Here is a 23,404-nt window from a genome sequence, read left to right as displayed (position 1 = left end):
TCCAGCATCCTTTTCTCTGAGAAGCTTCCCACGTGGTTGATTGGTTGATGGTCCTTTTGCCCCACCCCCACGTAGACTGAGTTGCTTGAAGTTTTATGCCCAGTGCGGCTCTGGCTGATAGCAGATGCTAAAGAAATGCCTATTAAGGAAAATCCCCTTGGTCCTTTTTCTTATGTTGCATAGCATTAAGACTGCAATATCTGAAGGTATATTTCCTCTCTCACTGTAATTTATTCCATTCTTGTCATCCGAGCAAAAATAAACTGGTTTGCGGTTGGATTCCCGTAGTTCACGGATAGCACCACAAAGATGGTCAGTGGGTTACTCCATAAGAAAACATCATTCAAAAAGATTTACTTTGGGCTCCAGTGAATCTCAAACCCACAAATTGGCTGTTTTCCCAAAAGATTTATTCAGAAATCTCTTTGACATTTGTTTTCCTATGGAAGTTAATATCTCCATGACTGTTCCAAGCCTAGTCAAATCCACCATGTGTTGAAATGAAATGCTGATTACTGAGTTCTGGGTCTAGGTATGGAAGCAGTGCAATGGGGAAATGGAAGAAGTTTGAACACTCATGATTGAACACTTGCACTGGTGTTTGCAGATTTGGAAGTGGAGTAGGGGGAGATAGATGACTGAATTTGAGATATCTCTGCCCTGTCTCATCCTTTTTAGGAGACACGTTTCTTTCCTCCTTTATAGGTTGACTCCAGGTGAAGTATCAAAGAGACCAAGTCTGTCTCTAGTTCCTTCACTTCCCTTGCTACCAAGGAATTCAAGCTCCTCTCTTTGCTCCCCCTACTTTTCTCCCAGCCATGTGTTAGGAAGAATGGGAGTATGACAAGCGCAGCAGTCAGATGCCAGGAGAACCATGTTCCCTATGCCAATCATCTGTTTTAAATAGCTTCCCTACACTCTGGTTTCCTCAGTGGCAAAATGAGGGGGCATCTAGATCATCTCTAAGGACCCTTTTGGCTAAAGAAATCATATCAAAGTTTATTTCTGGTTTGAAACCTGATACATTAATTCCCACAAACCTATGGGAATTACTTGATGACATATCAGTGAATGTAATTCAGTATAGTGAGACAGAGTTCTAGGGAACAGGACCACCAAATGGCAGACCAGCTTTTGGTTTAACCTATTTTCATTTCGCAATGTTTCTTCCATTTCTGGGCCTAAGGCACCCCAGGCTCTAGACCTCCCAAATGTCATTTAAGAAGTCTGAATTTTTTCACAACAGCCCCCAAAGGGAGAGTGGGGAGCATAAAGGCCTGGCTTGTAAACTAGAGACTGCCTGCCAGCATATTATGGACACGACTAAAGAAAGAATGTTGAAAGATGATAATTGCTTTATACTGCAGCAAGGCTGTGAGATCTTTAACTGAAGGACCATTTCTGATTCACTTCTGTATACCCAGGACCTACTACAGTGCTTAATACAGATTAAGGTGTTCAGTAAATATTGATTCAATGACTCAAAACCCTAGGTAAAACCAGGTACGAATGCCTACCATCTGTTCTTTAGAAAGCTAGATTTTGATGATTAATTATCTAGTAAATTGATTATCATAAATGTTTCTGTGAGCAGATTTTAAATAAAATATTCAGTGATTATATTACAGAAATACTGTGGATATATATGTGCTTATATTCGCACATACAATACTGAGGTGTTACAGAAAAATCTTTAAGCTTTTCATAGTTTTATCTCTTCAAACTGCATTTTAAATGTTATGAAATATTTCCACTTTTTAGAATAAAAAGATGGTCATTGTTATGTGCATAATATGCTCATCTGATGTCGCCAGATGGTTCAACCTAGTGTATGGAGAGAAAGGGAGGTAATTCCAACATATCTCTAGTTGACAGAGCAGAAGAGTTTGCTACCGAGCAGTCAATGGGCTCACTGCCTGATGAATGTAGAGGCTAATACCATGGCACCGGCTTTTGGGAAAAGAAAAGCTTTATTGCAAGAAGACAGGAGGAAATGCTCAAATCTGTCTTCCTAAGCTGGGGTTTGGTTTGGTTTTTATAAGCATAGGGTAATGAGATGTGATCTGATTGGATCTTGTAATGAGGTGATGCTGGGAGGCATGATCTGACTGGATCCTGCTATGGGATGAAGCCAGAGCTCAACCTGGTTGGATCCTACCATGCCATATCTACTTCTTAATTCAGTCCCTCCTCCTTGATCTGAGAACTTGGTTTCCCCTGTGGCTGCATGCTTGGTTCATCTAGGCATGCTCAGGTTACATGACCTCAGGGTTCATGGCAACTGAAAAACAACTCACAATTTTGTTACATAAAAGTTGAACCAAGGCTGGGCAAGGTGGCTCACACCTGTAGTCCCAAGAATTTAGGAGGCCAAGGCAGGAAGATCACGTGAGGCCAAGAGTTCAAGACCAGCTGAGATAACATAGCAAGACCCCATCTCTATAAAAAAATTACAAATCAGCTGGGCATGGTGGCATGTGCCTGTAGTCTTAGCTACTCAGGAGACAGAGGTGGGAGGATCACTTGAGCCCAGAGTTTGAGGCTGCAGTGAGCTATGATTGTACCACTCCACTCCAGCCGGGTGACAAGCCAGACCCTGTCTTAAAAAAAAAAAAAAAAAAAAGAGGAGAAGGGGAAGGGGAAGAAAGAAGAAAGAAGAAAAGAAGAAGAAGAAGAAGAAGAAAAAGAAGAAGAAGAAGAAGAAGAAGAAGAAGAAGAAGAAGAAGAAGAAGAAGAAGAAGAAGAAGAAACAACAGATTGGTCTGGTGCAGCAACAAGTTGAGGCCCAGGGCACAAGGAGGAGAGCCCCTATGGAATCTTCTACCTTAACCACAAGGATGCCCAGATGTCTAGAGATGGCTCCTGGACACAGGCTAAGGGACTGTTTGTCGTCCAGAAGCAGCCTCCTAGAGCCCGGGATCTTCAGAGGCTTGGTTAGCCTCTTAATTACCATAGCTTCCCAGTCAGTTGCAGGCCCAGGGGACTGAAGTTGATTCCTCAGGGAGAAGCTCCTTGTCACTTTAAGGTGCATTCAGTCCTCTTTGTGACCTTCCTGCACTGAGGCCTACCCCTCACAAGACTGCCTTTGCTGGTGGCCTAAAACTCCATTACTAAGGCCTTATGCAGTGCTGATAGGGAGAGCTCGCTCAGAGGAAGTGTTGGGCCCACCCAAAGGAGGGAACGCCTTTACTCCTGCATGCCCAGTTGAATTAAGCATGCAGCCACAGGCGAAACCTAAGTGCTCAGACGGAGGACGAGGGGCTGAATTAAACCTTTTTCTGGACGAGGAAAAAGTTTTTTCCAAAAAACTCTCGTTTCGCTGGAGTTGAAGGAACCTGCGCCAGAGGGCCAGTAACCACTGGGCCCCTACAGGAAGGCTGGGCGGCTGCCGCGTTCCTCCGTTTTCCCAGAAGCCTCTGCGCGGCCTCACAGAGATAAAAGCGCGGGAGCGAGGTCCGGCGGCTCCAGTTCTGGGGCTTTTGCTTTCGCTCGATTAGTTGCTGTGAGGCTGCTCCGCGGGCCTCGCCTGGACGCTGACTCCCTGCGACTTAGCCCTGATCCTCAGGAAGGCAGGCCATCGAGAGTCCAGAGGCACCCGAGGCCTGGGGGTAGGGTGGGATAGCAATGTGGCCGCTACGGGTCTATACCCGCAAAAAGCGGGAGGGTCAGAGACTCAATCTCACCCCGACGCCAGACCTCGGCTCTCCAGCGAAGGCGGAGGCCCCGCCAGGTACAGGCTCAAGGCTCGCCCACCGTAAGCTCAGCCGAGCTGCCTGCGGGACGGGACCGAGGGTGGGCGGGGGTGCTAGGCCTCGGGCCCAGGACCCCCCGAAGCCGGTGGGTAGGTTTCTTGCCCTGAAACGTGCCGCCCTCTCTCAGGTTCGAAGAGAAAAGGCAAAGCGCACGGCTTGTCGAAGATTGCAGAGAAAGCAGAGCGGAGCAGGCAGGGAGGTAGCGGCTCTGGGCCGTTCAGGTATGTAGCCTCCAGTAACAGCCCCATCCTAGCTTGCCACCTCAGAAAACTTCAAGCCGAATTTTCTGCTGGTAGCCTTTTATTCTAACAGTCAATGAGCAAAACAAATACAGTACTCTGATTTTGCTCTTCTCAGAACATGGACCCCAAAATTTGGGGAAGATTTATTTTTAAAAAGGGGAAGGCTTGCCAATTTACGTAAAAGGAAGTGAGATAAATTGGTCGGTGAGCTATACGATTGTGTCACTGCATTTGGGTTTTGGTGCAAGTCACCACTCTGGTCCTTACTTCTTCCTAAAGATGTCCCTAAAGAGCCTTTCAGATTCTAAAGAGTCTGAACAGAGACGTGGAGAGCCAAATCCAGATGGTGCAAACTAATTGTGTTGTCTCTTTGTTAGCCCTCGCTTAGGAGTTACAGGAGAGAAAAGCCTGCAAGAAAATACGTCTAGTGAAGACACCCAGGATGAGAAGATTGCACCGTTGCGTGTATGTATGTTTCTCTTTTAGTCCTTGGATACACTTAGTGTAGAGACTATCAGTACCTGATGTACCTCCGGATGAAAGAATAAAATGGGCTTTGTTCTGTAGATGTTACATAGCTCACCAGTATTTTTATAAACACTGATGTGTCTTTAGACAGGGCCTTGAATTTCTGACTTGGGTAGATTCATAGTCATGCATTTTTGTTTTTCTCTTTCTCTTGAAACGTTTTTGGAGAAACGTCCATAATTGGTGAATTTTCTGTATGACAAATACAAAATGTTACTTAATAACTTCTTTTTTCATGGTTTCCATTTGATTTTCCGTTAACAACTGGAAACATTCATTACTAAGGGTTTAATATGTTACAGAGCATTCTAATGTTTATTTATTAGAATATTTTATAACTTCTTGATGTGCTGTATTTAATATGAATTCTGTACTATATTTTAAAGCTGTACAGCACTAATTTAGGGAAGCTCAGATTTTAAAAATTGCTTGTGACTCATCTGACATTAACATTAAACTTCATAGTCAAGTGTCAAGTTCCTTTTTTTTTTTTTTGGAGACAGAGTCTTGCTCTGTCACCCAGGCTGGAGTGCAGTGGCACAGTCTTGGCTCACTGACTGCAGCTTCTGCCTCTCGGGTTCAAGCGATTCTCCTGCCCCAACCTCCTGAGTAGATGTGATTACAGGCGTGTACCACCACCCAGCTAATTTTTGTATAGAGGGGGTTTCTCCAGGTTGGCCAGGCTGGTCTCGAACTCCTGACCTCAAGCGATCTGCCCGCCACGGCCTCCCATGGTGCTGAGATTACAGGCATGAGCCATCACACCTGGCCAAGTTCTATTTTTTTTTAACTTAATATTCCTTTATAACATGTTTTTGGGGGAAGGCAGTTTCAACACAAGACATTTTTTTAAAAGGCTTTTATCCATAGTTTAACAGTGTAAAGTAGTTCTTGTAGAGTATTTATACTATGAAAAAATAGTGTTTTGAAAGTTTCTTAAAATTTTTATATATTTCTGTTCCTTTTTTCCTGTGCTTTAAAAAAAATTACAAGTTCTTATTGTATATTCCCATACATTAAATAGTCTTCAAAAATATGACTTTCAGTGTCTTCATAGTGTTTTGTCTTGTAGATAGATACACTGTAATTTGTATTACTATTTCTCTGTGGTTGGGAAATTGAGATTGTTTCCTAGGTTTTGCTGTTATTGATATCCATAGACATTCTGTTACAGAAGGTTTTTGTGTACCTCACATTGTTACCCTAAGATAAATACTTTGCAGTGGATCACAGGTTGGATCATGTTTCAAGTTTTTTTATTCATGTTGATAAATCAGCACCATCTTACCTGAAACTTTTATATATGTGTGTGTATATATATGAAATAGATACATAGATAGATGAAAAGTAGCATGTTTTTTACTTTTCATTTCTTTGAATGCTGGGGAAGTCGATACTTTTTTTCTCAAATTATTGGCCATTTGTACTGTTTTGTGAAATGTCTATTAAATATTAAAGATAGCTATACTTTTGTACATACATATATAACCAATATTTCCATATTTGTTTACTTGCCTTTAATTTTATTTCTAGCATTTTAGACTTACTAGTCTTTTCTTTTGATTTATATATTTGCCTCTATAGATGGAAAAAAAGCCCCTCCCCACTAGGGAACCAGAAAAATATTCGCCTCTATCTTCTATTTGCTGTCATCCCACAGTAGTTACTTGACTAGCATATTGTTGATTACAAGATATGTTCATAGTATTATATTTTAATATTTATTTTCAGGTTTAATATTAAATATCAGATTACATCTGAACAATAAACTGAATGAATGTATTATATATACGAAACATATACAAAGTTGATGTTTTCATTTTTCTAAAATCTGTACAAGATTATAATATAGAAATGGTCAATCTCATAATTTTGCTATAGCTTTAATTCTTATTTCACTTAGGAATCAGTTACTGATGACCTCCAGGTTGATAGTAGTTCATCAAATAGTGAACTAGTATCAGGTAAGACTGTCAAATGTGAACTCCCTCAGCTTTCTGTTTTTCCTCCAAACATAAGCATCCGTCTGTATCTCTCCCCATCTTCCCATCTCAGTGGAAGAGGTATCTTTTCCCTACTCCAAAGTGAATCCTTCTGACTGTGCTATAGATCTCTCATCCTTAAAGCCTTTAAGCACATGCCAGTAAATGTGAAATTACTTGTGATAAGTACTGTAAAAGAGATTGACTTGAGTGTGATTAATTGAGTTTACCTAGAGAAATTAGGGAAGACTTCCATGAGGGAATGGTAATTGAATTAAGATCTGAAGGAGAGTAGAAATTAACTATGCAGAGATGAGTAAAGAGAAATTCAGGCAGAGGGAAGCTCTAACATGGGACTGAGCATTATGTATTGAGTAACTGAAGAAGGCCAGTATGACTGCAGTACAGAGAGTAGGAGGATATGTGAGTGTAAGACAGGATTAGACAACCAGTTTGAGGCCCTGCATAGCCTTGTAGTCCATATAAAAAATATTGATGTTTATATTTGGAGCAGCAGAAAGTCATTGAAGTCATTTTAATAGAGAATGATATGATCACTTTAGCTGCAGTGTGGAAGAAGGACTGGAAAGAATCAGGAGTGCAGTTAAGAGGCTGTTCAAGTAGTTTAGGGGAGAAATAATGGCGCCTTCTACTAGGGTGGTCACATTGGAGATGGAAAGAAGGGTTCTGATGTGATGTGATGGCTATTTTAGGTAATGAGACAGGATTTGGCAAATGAAGAGTGAAGGAGATGGAGGTGTCAAAGATGACTACTGTTTCTGGCTTGTGTAACTGGATACAAGGTAGTGTCATTCACTGAAAGAAAAACTGGTTTGAAGGAAAGACTAGAAATTCAGTTTTTAGTATATTAAGTTATGAGTGCATTTAAGATGACTAAGTAGCAATATCAACCAGATAGTTGGATATGAAAGGCTGGAGATAGAAATTTGTGAGCCATCTACATATTGGTATAATCAAAGTTATTTTGAAAACAAGGATGCCACCAGCACATCAGAAATACAGAGGAATTCTTAAAAGCAAATGAGACAAGATTGATGAACATATCAACAGCAGGAAAAAAAACCACTGCAGAGGTAAAAGTAGCCTGGAAATACTCTAAACCCTTGATCAGTAAAGCAAAAGACTGTAATAGAAGAGATCTTGGCCAGGCACGGTGGCTCACGCCTATAATCCCAGCACTTTGAGAGGCCAAAGCAGGTGGATGACTTGAGGTCAGGAGTTCGAGACCAGCCTGGCCAACATGGTGAAACCCCGTCTCTACTAAAAATACAAAATTTAGCTGGGTGTGGTGGCAGGTGCCTGTAATCCCAGCTACTCAGGAGGCTGAGACAAGAGAATCGCTTGAACCCAGGAGGCGGAGGTTGCAGTGAGCCAAGATTGTGTACACTCCAGCCTGGGGGACAACAGTGAGACTTCATCACAAAAAAAAAAAAGAAGAGATCTTGAAGGAATTGTCAAGGTGATGGATTAAGAACTACATTTAAAATATCTGGTCCCTTTTTCATAATCCCCTAATATATTGGAAACTCTGGCAGCTACCAGTGCCTGCTGCCAGGAGAAAACCCTGATAATTACTCACAAGCAAAGTGAACTATCGGGGGGCTGGCTCTTAAGGGTTAATGTTGGGGCTGAGTTGATAAACAGAGGAGAGTCTGAAGTAACTCCATATTGCTACAAGGATAGCAGAGGAAGAAAAAAGTAAAAGATATAGTCAATTCTTATGTTTGTTAACTCCATAATAAAGTTAGTATGGCTCTCTGAACTGTGAGACTTCTGATACAGCAGACTTCCAGTGTGGACACTGGCCTGACAGTTAGGGCAGTGCCCCCATGTCACCTACAGTACCTAAAAAATACAGGACATCCCCACCTAGAACACAAGTTCCCAGAATGTCTCATCACTCTTCCAAAATCTCCAGAAGCAAGCCACTATTTCAGAATTTTTACTTACTGCCATATAAACAGATTCTCAGAGACACAAATAAGGCAACCAGGAATATCCAAACTTTTGAAGAAAACCAGTTCCATGGAAAAGAGGCAACAAATGCAACAAACAGAACTAACATTTGAGGAAATGGCACAAAACTAAATATCTGTAGATACAAGAGGCCGCTGAATCCATAATATAGCAGACTGCTATGAAAAAAAATATAGTCCCTGGGAACTAAAAATATTATTTCAAATTAAAACTTAACCGAAGAGTCTAATATTGGAATTAATTCAACTAAAATTCGTGAGCTAGAAAATAGACTAGAGGAATATTTCCTAGAATGCAGTGCAAAAGAACATGGGAGGTGCTCAGGAAATGCTTTTCTCTCCTTCCTCTCCCTTCTTTGCCTTATTAACTTTTTCAAAAATAAGTTCAGGAGCCATTTCTCCTGGGAAGCCTCTTCTGACTTCTCTTTTTCTAGGTGACTTGTTCTACCCTGGTAGTTCTGTGGCACTCTGTATACTTCTGTCGAAAGACTTAAAACTACAGTATAATTGTTTTTTGTCTGTCTTTAACTCTTCAAAAAGAGGAAAATGGCTCTAAAACCATTGAGAATTAGTACTATCTTTTATCTTCCTATCTCATGCTTGGAATACAGTTTCAAAGATAATACAGATTCAAATAATTGTCGAATGTCTCAAATGCTTTTGGATGGGTCTTGTACTCTATTTAGAGAAAATACCATTTAATCATAATCAGCATTTTCTAAAATAATAGTTTAAATATATGAGAAATGTCCTTGATTACTAGGTTTATCAAGTTGACATGTGAACGGTATAAGGAAATAGAAAATTAGTTGTCTCTAACTTACAAACTGCTTGTATTCTGAGAGTTCATTTGCTGATTGATATTTGAAACTTGAAATACTTTTTCCCATAATAAAATACTGTGATGGGCTAAGTTTTGAGCAGCCCACAGAATTCTAGTTAACATATGATTTATTGTTTTAATTCTACCTTGGAATCTAGTAACTTTATAACACGTTGAAAAATTAATTAAGGATTTTATATTTAATGTGGAAGATTGAATACACATTTACTTCTCTTTTCTGAAACCCTACTAAAATATCAATAAAGGCATAAAAATGTTGTAAAGCTGTAGGTTCAAAAAGAAGAGACCTCAGCTAGCAACAGATAATTAATGAAAGTTTGGAATGTGGAAGGTAGATTAATGAATTATAATTGACCTAACAGATCTTAAAAAAAAAAAAAGCTGAAAACTAGGTGTCTAGAGTAGAGACAAACCAAGAAACAAACTGATTCAGGCTAAAGGTTCAGGAATTAGAGGCATTACATATTCCTGGAGGAAATCTTTAAAATAAGATTTTTTGGAATCTTCAAAAGTAACAGTTAGATGCTTTGATCCTTTCCCTAACACACTGTGGCCAGGCAACTATGCTTCTTCCCACCCTGGTAGTCTAAGACATTGAAGCAGAGGGACTGGATTCAAGGATACTGTACTGAAAACTAGCAGTGGCCGGGGAGGAAAGGGAATTAAGTGAAAGTCTGTATATTTTGATGTGAAATCCCCAGACCCCTTATGCACTCAGGCAAATACACTCCAACTAGAAGATTAGAGGATTCCTCTTTTGGAAGTTTCTGTCCCCAGGAGAAGACTGGAATTTGTGCGTTCTGGTAATATGGCCTGGTCCCTGTCTAAATACTCTTCAGTAAAATCCACTTCTTCCTAAGCCCCAGTTATTATGCCATTTTGGTACTTCATTCTCGAACATTCAAGAATTAGCAGACATTTTAAGTAAACATTTAAAATAACAGCTACTAAATAAAAGAAACTTGAAGGACAATGACAATACAAGAAAAATCTTTTAAAAAGCCACAGTTTCATTAATATCCTCAGGATGATGAAAAAATGTTATGTCCATGAAACAAGTGCAGGCTCTTGTAAAAAGTGTTCAGAACAAAAAAATTCGTTAAAAAATAAAAATATGAAATCAGAAAACATTCTGTAGAATTGGATGATAAATTTAAGGAAATATTCCAAAAAGTTGAACAAACATGAAAGAGAAGATAAAGGATAGAAATAGCATCAGTGGTGACACAACTCCATAAGTCTACAAAAAAACCACTGATTGTACACTTTAAAAGGGTGAGTTTTGGCCAGGCATGGTGGCTCACCCCTGTAATCCTAGCACGTTGGGAGGCCGAGGCGGGTGGATTGCCTGAGCCTAGGAGATCGAGACCAGCCTGGGCAACACGGTGAAACCCTGTCTCTACTAAAATACAAAAAATTAGCCGGGCATGGCAGTGTGCACCTCTAATCTCAGCTACTCGGAATTTTTGAGGCAGGAGAATTGTTTGAACCTGGGAGGCGGAGGTTGTAGTGAGCTGAGATCACACCATAGCACTCTAGCCTAGGTGAGAGAGCGAGACTCCATCTCACAAAAAAAAAAAAAAAAGGGGGGTGAGGGGCGAGTTCTATGGCATGTGAATTATATCTCAATAAAGTTGTTATTTTAACAAGAAAAATAATTAGAAGATGAGTCCAATGATTCTAACATCTCAAAAACAGTAGTTCAGACATTATAGAGTAAACAGAAGGAAAATTATTAAACACACAAAGCTAGAAATTTTCCTAGAATTAAAAATGGTCATGAGTGTATTTACTGAAAGAGCCATTCAGATTCTGAATAGTATGAACAGAGATACTGAGAGCCAAGTTTGGACGGTGCAAACTGTGCTCACCCCAATAAATGAAAAAAAATCACACCAAGTTACAACATTATATAATTTTTAAATTCTCAGGATAGAGAAATTTATTAGTTTTCCAAAGAAAAAATAATCAGTTGCAATAAGCGATCAAGAATATCAATGGCATTGGACTTCTGAAGAACAACTCCAGAAGGTAGAACATGGTGGAGAGAAAAACGTATTCAGAATTCTGAAGAACACTGATTTTGCAGAGTCAAGATGGACTCCCACTCAAAAGTTGTCCTGGATGTCAACACTGATTATGCCATCCACACACCAAGAAGGTATGGAAAGGTATATTACTCATATAACGAGCCTTTCTCGGGGGAAAGGTGACTCCAAGCAGAACTGAAAATGACTTGAGAATGCAGGGGAAGGAGACCTGGCCTGTAGTTTTCATGATGTTAAGAGGATTGGACCAGGTTGAGGTTTCCTGTGCATGGTTTAAACTTGCTACCATTGCCAAAAGATGGAACACCAAGGCTCTCTTGTCACCCAGATGTGAAGTGGGAAGGGGAAGAGGGAACAGTGAGGTTTAAAAGCTGTCACACATCAAAAAATTGAATCAGTCTCTTAAATATACTAACCTAGAATTCTTACCCAACCAAACTGTCACTCAGTTGTTAGGATAAAGGAATTTTTAGACACATATTCTTTGTACCTTTTCTCAGAAATGAAGCAGATGTTCGTGAACCAGGAAATAAATCAATAAGGAAGAAATCATGGGATCTAGGAATCAGAGTCTCTTATCTAATACAGGAAATACATGAATTTCTTAGGATAATGGTAAAGGGAAATACCAAGAAGACAACTGTGTAGGATGCATAGAGGACAAACAGTCCAAATTTGAGCAAATGGATTGAGATCTCCAATAGCTATACTTTTTTAAAAAAGAAGAAAAGACAGAAGAAGAGGGATAGAGGGAGGAAAATAAAAAATAGATAACCTGGTGTTTTTAAAAGTATTGAGAGGAAATTTATACTCTTGGGAAAAGTTGGAACAAGGCCAGGCGCTGTGGTTCATGCCTGTAATACCAGTACTATGGGAGGCCAAGGTGGGAGGATTACTTGAGGTCAGGAGTTCAAGACCATCTCTACTAAAAGTACAAAAAATTAGCCAGGCGTAGCAGCACGCACCTGTAATCCCAGCTACTCAGGAGGCTGAGGTGGGAGGATTGGTTGAGCTTGGGAGGCAGAGGTTGCAGTGACCCAAGATCCTGCCACTACACTCCAGCCTGGGTGACAGAGTGAGACTCCGTCTCAAAAAGAAAGAAAAAAAAAGTTGGAACAAAATAGTACTTAGTATTAATACTTAATAAGCACTTAGAAAACAAATTTTAAAATTAGGTAATAAATAGCTCAAAGGAAAAGAAATTGTAGCAAAAAGGTGATGAATGTGGCTCACAGTATAGGGCTTGGCTACGAGTATATTTGAATAGTCATAATAATAGAAACATTGAATGCATTTAATTTAGAAATGTAAAGGAGGTGCCTATCAAAAGAAATCATTAGTAGAGTTGAAAGTAGTTGTCTCTAGCGAGTAGAAAATTATGATGGGGAGATATGATACAAGAGATTGCAGTTTTTGCTATAAGCCTTGTAGAACTATTTGTCATTTTAACAATGAACAATTTGATAAAAATATATTTTTAAATTGCATTTACATTTCTAACTTGTGACACCAGGACAGCCTCCCACTGATACAGCATTAACATTTATTATTTTTTCTACTCAACTACCCAGATGGTGGGCTTACCTTATTTCTGAGCCTGGCTTGAGTTCTGGGGCTTGGTGTTAAGGATAGCTCAGCTATGAGGGGTATTCATGAAATTTTGAGAAATGGAAGGCAAGACAGATACAATATGTGGATGGGAAGGATGAAGACAGTGTGAGAAGGATAAAAGTTAGCAAGGACAGGGACAGGACACTCTAGGGCAGTTGGAGAAGGGAAAGCAAAAGATGCTCAGAGGGACAGCCTACTACTCTTGACAGTTGAGGATATGGAGAAGGATGGCAGATTGAGTCAGTCAATTTAAGTGTTGCAAGGGCAGCTGGAGAAGATGGCTAGGTAGAAAACAATTCTCATTTTTAACAAGGGAGTTGGCATAGGAGAAAAATTTGTGGTGAGGTCTTAGGAGGAAGGACAAAGAGTTAGTTGTCTCAAGTAGGTAGTGGATGAGCAGAGATAGGTGTAAGTTAGTTCCAGGGCAGGAAATAATAGGTTTTCAGAACAATGCTCCCCTTTGATCTCTTACTCACCACCCCCGACCCCGGCAACCAGTTTCTATCAGTGTTGATCTCTATCTTGTCATATTGGAAATGTTTAATAAATGTAGACTAAATATAGCAGAGCACATTTTCCCTTTTCTTACCAAATCTCTGGTTCTCCTCAACTTTTAGTACTATGTTCTGTCACCATCATTTATTGGACAGTTCTTCATTCTAGTCCACTCCCATAGGAATGACTTTAAGACTGCTGAGTCTGGGAAGATTCTCTGTTCAAATATTTGTCCATTTTCTTATTGAGGATTTGTTTTCTTATTATTGAGTTTTCATAGTTCTTCATATTCTGGTTTTTCTTTCTTTTTTTTTTTTTTTGTAGAGACGGGGTTCCACTATGTTGCTCAGGCTGGTCTCAAACTCCTGGGCTCAGATGATCCTCTCACCTTGGCATCCCAAAGTGCTGTTATTACAGGCATGAGCCACTGTGCCGAGCCAGTTCTTTACATTCTGGATTTCAGTCCATTTGCAAATGTTTTCTCCCTATCTGTAGCTTGTCTTTTTTTTTTCTTTTTTCTTTTGTTTTGGATGGAGTCTCACTCTGTCGCCAGGCTGGAGTTCAGTGGCCGATCTTGATCTTGATTCACTGCAACCTCCACCTCCTGGGTTCAAGAGATTCCCCTGCCTCAGGTTCCCAAGTAGCTGAGACTACAGGTGCATGTCGCCACGCCCAGCTAATTTTTGTACTTTTAGTAGAGATGGGGTTTCACCATGTTGGCCAGGATGGTCTCTATCTCTTGACCTCGTGATCTGCCTGCCTCGGTCTCCCAAAGTGCTGGGATTACAGGCGTGAGCCACTGCACCCAGCCTATAGCTTGTCTTTTAATAGTCTCTTTTGAAGGGAAGTTTTAAATTTTGCTGATGTCCAAATTATCAGTGCTATTGTTTTATGAATCTTTTTTAGTGTTATATAAAAAAATTCTATGCATAACTCGGTGTTACAATTTTCTCCATTTTTCAAAAGAAGTTTTAGAGTTTTAGGAGTTACATTTAGATATATGATGCATTTAGAGTTAATTTATTTACATGATGGAAGGTATGAGTGCAAGTTTTTTTATTTTGTTTTTTTATATGGATACCTAGTTGTTCCAGCACATTTTGTTTAAAAGACTATCCTTTCTCCACTGAATTGCCTTTACATATTGGTCAAAAATCAGTTGCTTATCTATATGTGAGTCTATTTCCATGCTCTCTTATTAAATTCCTTTAATATATTTGTGTATGTGTAGGCTCGTTGTTTTTTAGATGAAATAACTAGAATCACCCTTTCCTCAGCTAGTTAGCTTACAATTAGTAGGTTACTTATATATAAAACTTAAATTTTGGCTGGGCACGGTGGCTCACGCCTGTAATCCTAGTACTTTGGGAGGCCAAGGCAGGTGGATCATGAGGTCAGGAGTTCAAGACCAGCCTGGCCAACATGGTAAAACCCCGTCTCTACTAAAAATACAAAAAAAAAAAAAAAAATTAGCCTGGACGGTGGCACATTCCTGTAATCCCAGCTACTCGGGAGGCTGAGGCAGGAGAATTGCTTGAACTGGGACCCGGGCGGCGGAGGTTGTAGTGAGCCGAAATCGTTCTACTGCACTCCACCCTGGGCTATAGAGTGAGACTCGGTCTCAAAAAAAAAAAAATTAAAACATTAAATTTTTGAGCCAAGAATCACAACTGAACCAAACTAGAGAAAAGGAGTAAGTTGTAAAACTTTGAAAAACAACAAAAGGGGATTATAACAAATTTATCACCATCAAAAATAGAATGATTGTCCAAGATCAAATTAAAATAGTTTAAAATATTATGCCTTTTTAGTTGTATGTAGAAGCAGTTTTGTGTTCTAGTAATAATATATAACTAAGCATGTACATTTCCATACATTTCAATTTTTAGGATTTCACATCTGTTTTGTATCAAAAGATTTATCCATTTTTTTTTCCTTTATTCTACAGGATTAAGTTTGCACCATGGTATGGCCAGTTCTCTTCTGAGCTATTCAGTCACAGACTCTTATGCAGAATACGAGAGTTTTGAAGAGAGCTTTCCATCACCTGAACTGTTCAGAAAATCAGATTATTTAGGTGAGAAAGTAATTCCAACCTTAAATTGCTCTACTATAGAAATTATTCTTTTGTCCACAAATCCTCCAATGAATAAACGTCCCTTTCGAGAAGGCATACTCCTCTTCCTCACCAACACCTCACTTCCCTGACCATTACCCGTTGTGTTTCATTCCCAGTCACATAGGACTAATAGAGCAAAAGCCCTCAGATCAAGGAAGGATGAAGAAATGTCATTTAGCATTTATATGTAATACACATCCAATTCTTAACCAATTTTGCATCTAATGAATGTATACTTGTTCTCTTGAACCATATGTTATCTTTTTTTTCCTGTACTTATCTTACTTTTCAGCAAATAACTTAAATGTTAGCTAGGCCAAGTCCCTGCTTGAATTTTCTCCACAAATTAAGAGTTATTTACATTTATTATACATATAAATATAGCCTTTGGTTAATGATGGCAGATCAAATACATGCCTTACTCTACAATCTTGCAATGGCAGAAAACAGCTTTTTCTTTAAAGTAATACACTCATAAGGACAAAGATAATTGAAAAAAAGAAAGTACAAAGTTTGGAAGGTTAATCAGGTGGTCTGATACAGCAGACCTAAGAAAGCGGAGTCCTAAACCAACAATGTGAATACCCCAGAAACAAGCCAATTTGCACTATAGTATCACAGAAAAGCTCATAATTTGGTTGTGCCAAATGCTTGTAAATAGATGTCAAAAACATGAAAGATGTGGTTAACTGCTCCTTTCCTGCTCAAAGGGAGCCTGGAGATTTATTCTTTAGAATATTTTGAAACAGGGACTCTAGACTGGAGAATACTAGGTCCTTTTAATAGCGGGGATACTGTGGTATTTTGAAATGTCAATCCCAATTATTCGTTTCTCTGTAGTATTATATTCATACCCTCGAAATGGGTGGAGTATACTTTTCCACTCTCTGGCTTTGGGATTGGCCATGTCACTTGCTTTCTGCAACAAACACAATTTAAGAAAAGCTTTCAAATTGCTTAAATGGTTGGGCTTGTCTTCTTGCACTTTTGCCATTATCATGAGAATGTACCCTAATTAGCTTCTGCCTCTCTCGTGAAACCCCAGAATGAGAGTTACAGAGTGGAGCAGTCTAGGCAACCAGCTCACTTCAGAGAGCTGCCCCAGCTGATCTGCAGATCTGTAATCTGAGTTAACCTGAGCCAACTAAAAGACATGGAAACAAAAAATAAATGCTTCTCACTTTGTGCCACTGAGATTTTGTGGTTGTTTATTAAAACAGCCAAAGCTGACTGCTGCAGATAATGTACTGAATTTGGAAGAGGGAATTAAGTAAAAGTGTACATCCTAAATTATGGGATCTGCTCACCCAATGCTTATTTCCACCCCATCCCAGCAGCCCATTTTTCTTGTCAGCTTCCCAGACTTAAACCTTCTGTTGAGAAAATGGAAGATTATTTTCTCAGGAACTGAGTACCCCAGAAGAAAATATCTAAAGATACTGACCCCAGGAGTCCTCAATGAAACTGACCAGGTGGAAGACCCTACAGTGAAGCCAACTATGTGACAAGCCCCACCTAGGCCATAGGGATACCACTTAGCCTTTTAGGACCCACTTTTAAATATGAACAGAGAGCCAAGGATCACCAGACTTCTGAGGAAAGCCTCTAACATTAAAAAGAGATATCAAAACAAAACAAAATGTGAGAATGGTGTCAGCAAGATGTTGAAACAGGAAGCCATGGATCTGCCTACTCCTTATGGACACACCAATTCAACAGCAATATATGGACCAGTTCCCTTTGTGAAAAATTCAGAAAATAGTCGACAGGTGCCTGCATCCTGGGAAGCATGGGGCCAGCCACATCAAAGCCAGTAGGAAAATTTGAGACATCCTCACCATAATTCCTACTCCTAGCACAGCATTATACAGTTGAGAGGAAACCCATACCACAGCTTTCAGCTTCTCCCTGAGGGGAAGAGTAAGATAAGGGACTTGACAATACATCCAGTGTTCTGAATTCTCTGAGGGATGCCTGAGGGAACTGATTTCGGTCTCGCCTGTCTCAGAGTGCTGATGGGACCCAACATACCCAAGGTGATTGGTGACTGCTGAGAACAAAGATGACAATTTGGTCTAGGACACAAACATTTGCCATAGGCTCTCCACCTAGCTCAGTGCAGAGTGAGTGGGGGAAAAAAAAGATTCCAGCTTCTCCCTCGGGAGAGAAAGAGTTGGACTTTGTGTCCAATGTTCCAACTTTTCAAGGGATGTTCTTGGGACTACCTTCTGTCACACCTGTCTTACAATGTTGACAAGATCTGACATATTGTAAATGCCTGGAGGCTGATAACAACAAAGACAGTGGTTTGGACTAGCACAAAGATTTGAGAGATCCCTGGGTAGGCTTATTCATAAGGGTCTTCTGTACAATGCCAGACTGGGAGAAGTGGCTGTTATTTTCTAATGTGTAGATGCTGATACAAGTAAAATTGTCCAGGAAAATTAAGAAGCAGGGAAACATGGTCCAAGCAAAGGAACAAGATAAATCCCCAGAAACTGACCCTAATGAAATGGAGATATACAAATTGTCTGGCAACTAATTCAAAATAATCATTAAAAAGATGCTCAACAAGTTGAGAACAATACATGAACCAAATAAGAATTTCAACAAAAAGAAACTTTTAAAAAGAACAAAATAGGAATTTTTGGAGCTGAAGAATACTATCACTGAACTGAGGCCAGGCACAGTGGCCCTTGCCTATAATCCCAATGCTTTAGGAGGCTGAGGTGGGAGGATCACTTGAGCCAAGGAGTTTGACGTTACGGTGAGCTATGATTATGCTACTGCACTCCAGCCTGGGTGACAGAGCAAGACTGCTCTAAAAAAAATAAAAAAGAATAAAAGAAAAATTCAGTAGAGCAATATAACAGCACACTAGCTCAAGAAGAATAAAGAATTAGTGAGCTTGAGGACAGGTCATTTTTAAAGACTCCAAAAGCAATTGCAAGAAAAACAAAAATTGACAAATGGGACCTAATTAAACTGAAGAGCTTCTGCACAGCAAAATAAACTATCAACACAGTAAACAGACAACCTACAGAATGGGAGAAAATATTTTCAAACTATGCATCCAACAAAGATCTAATATCCAGAATCTATAAGAAATTTAAATCAGCAAGCAAAAAAACGATCCTATTAAAAAATGGGCAGAGGACATGAATATAAAGAAGACTAAAGAAGTATGTCTTCTTCTCATTAGAGAAATGCAAATCAAAACCGCAATGAGTACCATTGCATACCAGTCAAGGTGGCTATTATTAAAAAGTCAAAAAATAATGTGTTTGTGAGATTGTAGAGAAAAGGGAAAGCTTATACACTGCTGGTACACAGGAGGAATGGGAATGTAAATTAGTTTGGCCAATGTGGAAAGAAGTTTGCAGATTTCTCAAAGAACCTAGAGCTATCATTTGACCCAACAATCCTATTACTGGATATATTTCCAAAGGAATCATTCCATAAAGACACATGAACACATGTTTGTTGCAGCTATTTTCACAATAGCAGAGACGTGGAATCAACCTAAATGCCCATCAGTGGTAGACTGGATAAAGAAAGTGTAGTACACATACACCATGGAATACTACACAGAAATAAAAAAGAATGAAATCATATCTTTTGCATCAACATGGGTGCAGCTAGAGACCATTATCCTAAGCAAATTAATGCAGGAACAGAAAACCAAATACCATATGTTCTCATAAGTGGGAACTAAACATTGAGTACACATGGACACAAAGAAGGGAACAGTAGACACTGGGGCTTACTTGAGGTTGGAGGGTGGGAAGAGGGTGAAGATTGAAAAGCTACCCATTGGATACTATGCTCACTATCTGGGTGACAAAATCCATTTGTACACCAAGCCCCAGTAACACACAGTTTTCCCATGTAACAAACGTGCATGTGTACCCCCTATATCTAAAATAAAAGTTGGAAGAAAAATAAAGGTCATTTAGCATTATGCCATTAGTGAAGAAGAAAGAATGAAAAGATTGAAGAAATCCTAAGAGACTTGTGAGCCACTATCAAGCAGACCAACATTTACATTATGGGAGTCCCAGAGAAGAAGAGAGAAAGGACTAGAAAGTGTATTTGAAGAAATAGTGGCTAAAATCATCCCAAATCTGGGGAATGAAATGGACATTTAGATCCAGGAAGCCCAAGGGACCCAAGTAAAAGGAAGCCAAGAAATTCACACTGATAAACACTATAATTGAGTTGTCAAAAGTCATATAGAAAGACAATTTTGAAAGCAGCAAGTAAAAAGTGACTTGACATGTACAGGGGAGCCCCCATAAAACTATGAGTGGATTTCTCAGCAGAAACCTTACAGATCAGAGAGAATGGGATGATATATTCAAAGTGCTGAAAGAAAAATTATCAACCAACAACAGTACACCCAGGAAAACTGTCTTTCAAAAATGGAGAGACAAGGAGTTTCCCAGACAAACAAAAGCAGAGGGAATTTACCATGACTAGACCTGCCTAACAAGTAATGCTGAAAGGAATTATTTAAGTTGAAACTCAAGGATGCTAAACAGTAACATGAAAGTATAAGACTCATTGGTAAAGATAAATATATAGATAAATACAGAATACAGTAATATCATAATAGTAGTTTACTATTAAGCTCTTCAGTTTAATTAGGTCCCATTTGTCAATTTTTGTTTTTGTTGCAATTGCTTTTGGAGTCTTTAAAAATGACCTGTCCTCAAGCTCACTAATTATTTATAGTATACTATTGCAATAGTAATGTAATAGTAATTGTAATACTGTACAGAATACAGTAATACTGTTATAGTAGTATACCAGAATTAAATCACTTTTAGTTCTGGTATACGAGTTAAAAGATAAAAATGTTAAAAACTAACTGAAGATGTTAATAATACAACATAAAATATATAAATTGTGACATGAATAAAGTGCAGGAGGGGGAGAAGTATAAGTGTAGTTTTTGTATGCAATTGAAATTAAGTTATCAGCTTAGATTGTTACAACTATATAAGATTTTACGTAAGCCCCATGGTCAACACAAACAAAATTCCTATGGAAGAATCACAAAAGAAAAAAGAAAAGCATTATCAATATATACAAAAAGCAGTGGAACACAAAGACAGCACTAAAGGAAAAAGGGACAAAAGAATTACAAGACAGAAACAATTAGTGAAATGACAATAGTTAAGTCCTTACCTATCAATAATTACTTTAAATAAGTTAAACTTCCCAATCAAAACACAGAGTGACTGAATGGATAAAAGAACAAGACCTAATGATGTGATGTCTACAAGTGACCCTCTTTAGATTTAAGGATACATACACTAAAAATGGAGAGATGGAAAAAAATATTCCATACAAATGGTAACCAAAAGAGAGCAGCGTGGCTATATTTATGTCAGACAAGATAGACTTTAAATCAAAAACAGTCATGAGAGACAAAGAAGAACAAAAATAATAATAAAAGGGTCAATTCACCAGGAAGATATACAGTTATAAATATGTATGCACCCAACATCAGCATCTAAATATATAAAACAGACATTGACAGACCTGAAGGGAAAAATAGTAATACAATAATTGTGGGATAATTCAATATAACCCACTTTTAACAATGGATAGAACATTCAGACAGAAAACAGGTAAGCAAACAGCAGACTTGAACAGCACTATAGACAACATGGACCTAACATGTATACAAAACATTCTACCTGACAGTGGCAGAATATATATTTCTCTCATGCACAGATAGGACATTCTCCATAATAGATCACGTTATGTCACAAAACAAGTCTTAACAAATGGAAGATTGAAAACATACCAAGTATCTTTTCTGACCATAATGGAACAAAACTAGAAATCAGTAGCAGAAGGAATACTGGAAAATTCACAAATATGTGGAAATTTAACATACTCTTGAATAACCAGTGAGTCAAAGAAGAAATCAAAAGGGAAATTAGAAAATATCTTCAGATGAAAGCACAATATATTAAAATGTGGGATATAGCAAAAGCAGTACTGAGGGAATTTTATAACAATAACTAAATTTAAAAAGAAAAATTTCAAATAAGCTAATGTTACACCTCAAGGAACTAGAAAAAAAGAATGAACAGCCAAAAATTATCAGATAGAAGGAAATAAAATTTAGAGCAGAAATAAATGGAACAGAAAATTGAAAAAAATAGAAAGAAATCAGTGAAACTAAGAGTTGGTTTTTTGAAAAGACAAGTTTGACAAACTTTTAGTTAGATTAAGAAAAGAAGACTCAATAAAATTCAAAGTGCAAGATGAGACATTATACCTGATGCCACAGAAACAAAAATAATCATGAGACTACCATGCCCAATTATAGGACAATAAATTGAATAACCTAGAAGGAAAGAAGAAATTCCTAGAAACATATAACCTATGTCATGAAGAAATATGAAATCTGGACAGACCTATAACTAGTAAGGAGATTGAACCAGCAATCAAAAACCTTCCAACAAAGAAAATCCAGGAACAGATGGCTTCACTGGTGAATTCTACCAAACATTTAAAGAATATTTAATTCTAATTCTTAAACTCTTCTAAAAAATTAAAGAGGAGAAGACACTTTCAAACTAATTCTTTAAGGCCAGCATTACCCTCATACTAAAGCGAGGTAAATACTACAAGCAAAGACAACTGTAAGACAATATCCCTGATGAACATAGATGTAAAAATCCTCAACAAAATACTAGCAATTGAAATTCATCTCTGTATTAAAAGGATCATACACCATGACCAGGTGGCATTTATCTCTGGAATGCAAGGATGGTTCCAAATACAAAAATCAACTAAAGTGATACACTACATTAACAGAATGAAGGGTAACAATTACATGATAATTTCAATAGATGCAGCAAAATGATTTGACAAAATTCAACATCTTTTATGATGAAAACTCTCAAACTAGGAACAGAAGGCAATTACCTCAACATAATAAAGACTGTATATGAGAAGCCCATAGCTAACATCATACTCAGTAGTAAAAAACTGAAAGCTTTTCCTCTAAGATCAGGAAGTATGCTGAATACTTTCATTCAGCATAGTCCTAGTCACAGCAATTAGGCAACAAAAAAATAAAAGCGTCTGAATTGAAAAGAAGTAAAATAATCTGTTTTTGCAGATGACATGATCTTATATGTAAAACACTAAAGACACCACAAGGCTGAGTGTGGTGGCTCACACCTGTACCCCCAGCACTTTAGGAGGCCAAGGCGGGCAGATCACATGAGATCAGGAGTTTGAGACCAGCCTGGCCAACATGGTGAAACCCCTTCTCTACTAAAAATACAAAAATAAGCCAGCATGGTGGCAGGTGCCTGTAGTCCCAGCTACTCAGGAGGCTGAGGCAGGAGAATCACTTTAACCTGGGAGGTGGAGGTTGCAGTGGGCCGGGATCATGCCACTGCACTCCAGCCTGAGTGACAGAGCAAGACTCTGTCTCAAAAAAAAAACAAAAACAAAAACAAAACAAAAAAAACACAAAAACTTATTTGAACGATTAAATGAGTTCGGTAAAATTGTAGATTATAAAATCAACATACGAAAATCAGTTGTGTTTCTATATCCTAGCAATAAACTACCTGAAAAGGAAATAAAACAATCTCATTTACAATATCATCAAAAAGTATAAAATATTTAGGAATAAACTTAAGAAGTAGAAGATATGTATGCTGGAAAACAATGATGAATAAAATTTGAAAAGATGCAAGCAAATGGATGCACATCCCATGTTTATGAGTTGGAAGACTTAATATTGTTAAAA

At 38.5% G+C, this 23,404-nt stretch overlaps 1 protein-coding gene across 1 annotated transcript in view; it reads left to right on the top strand.

The window, feature by feature from the left end:
* The first annotated feature begins 957 nt into the window (after positions 1 to 957).
* MEIKIN (meiotic kinetochore factor) overlaps positions 958 to 23,404 on the top strand; it is a 142,165-nt gene continuing 119,718 nt past the window's right edge. The window contains exons 1-5 of the mRNA XM_014345013.4: positions 958 to 3,730; positions 3,880 to 3,973; positions 4,372 to 4,459; positions 6,426 to 6,486; positions 15,448 to 15,576. Coding sequence (XP_014200499.1) covers positions 3,625 to 3,730; positions 3,880 to 3,973; positions 4,372 to 4,459; positions 6,426 to 6,486; positions 15,448 to 15,576 — 478 coding nt within the window. The 5' untranslated portion in view covers positions 958 to 3,624. The remainder of the gene's footprint in view (positions 3,731 to 3,879; positions 3,974 to 4,371; positions 4,460 to 6,425; positions 6,487 to 15,447; positions 15,577 to 23,404) is intronic.

Source organism: Pan paniscus, chromosome 4, assembly GCF_029289425.2.
Source record: "Pan paniscus chromosome 4, NHGRI_mPanPan1-v2.0_pri, whole genome shotgun sequence".
Lineage (NCBI taxonomy): Eukaryota > Metazoa > Chordata > Mammalia > Primates > Hominidae > Pan > Pan paniscus.
Note: the sequence above shows the minus strand (reverse complement) of the source record. Positions and strands in the feature narration are given on the sequence as shown.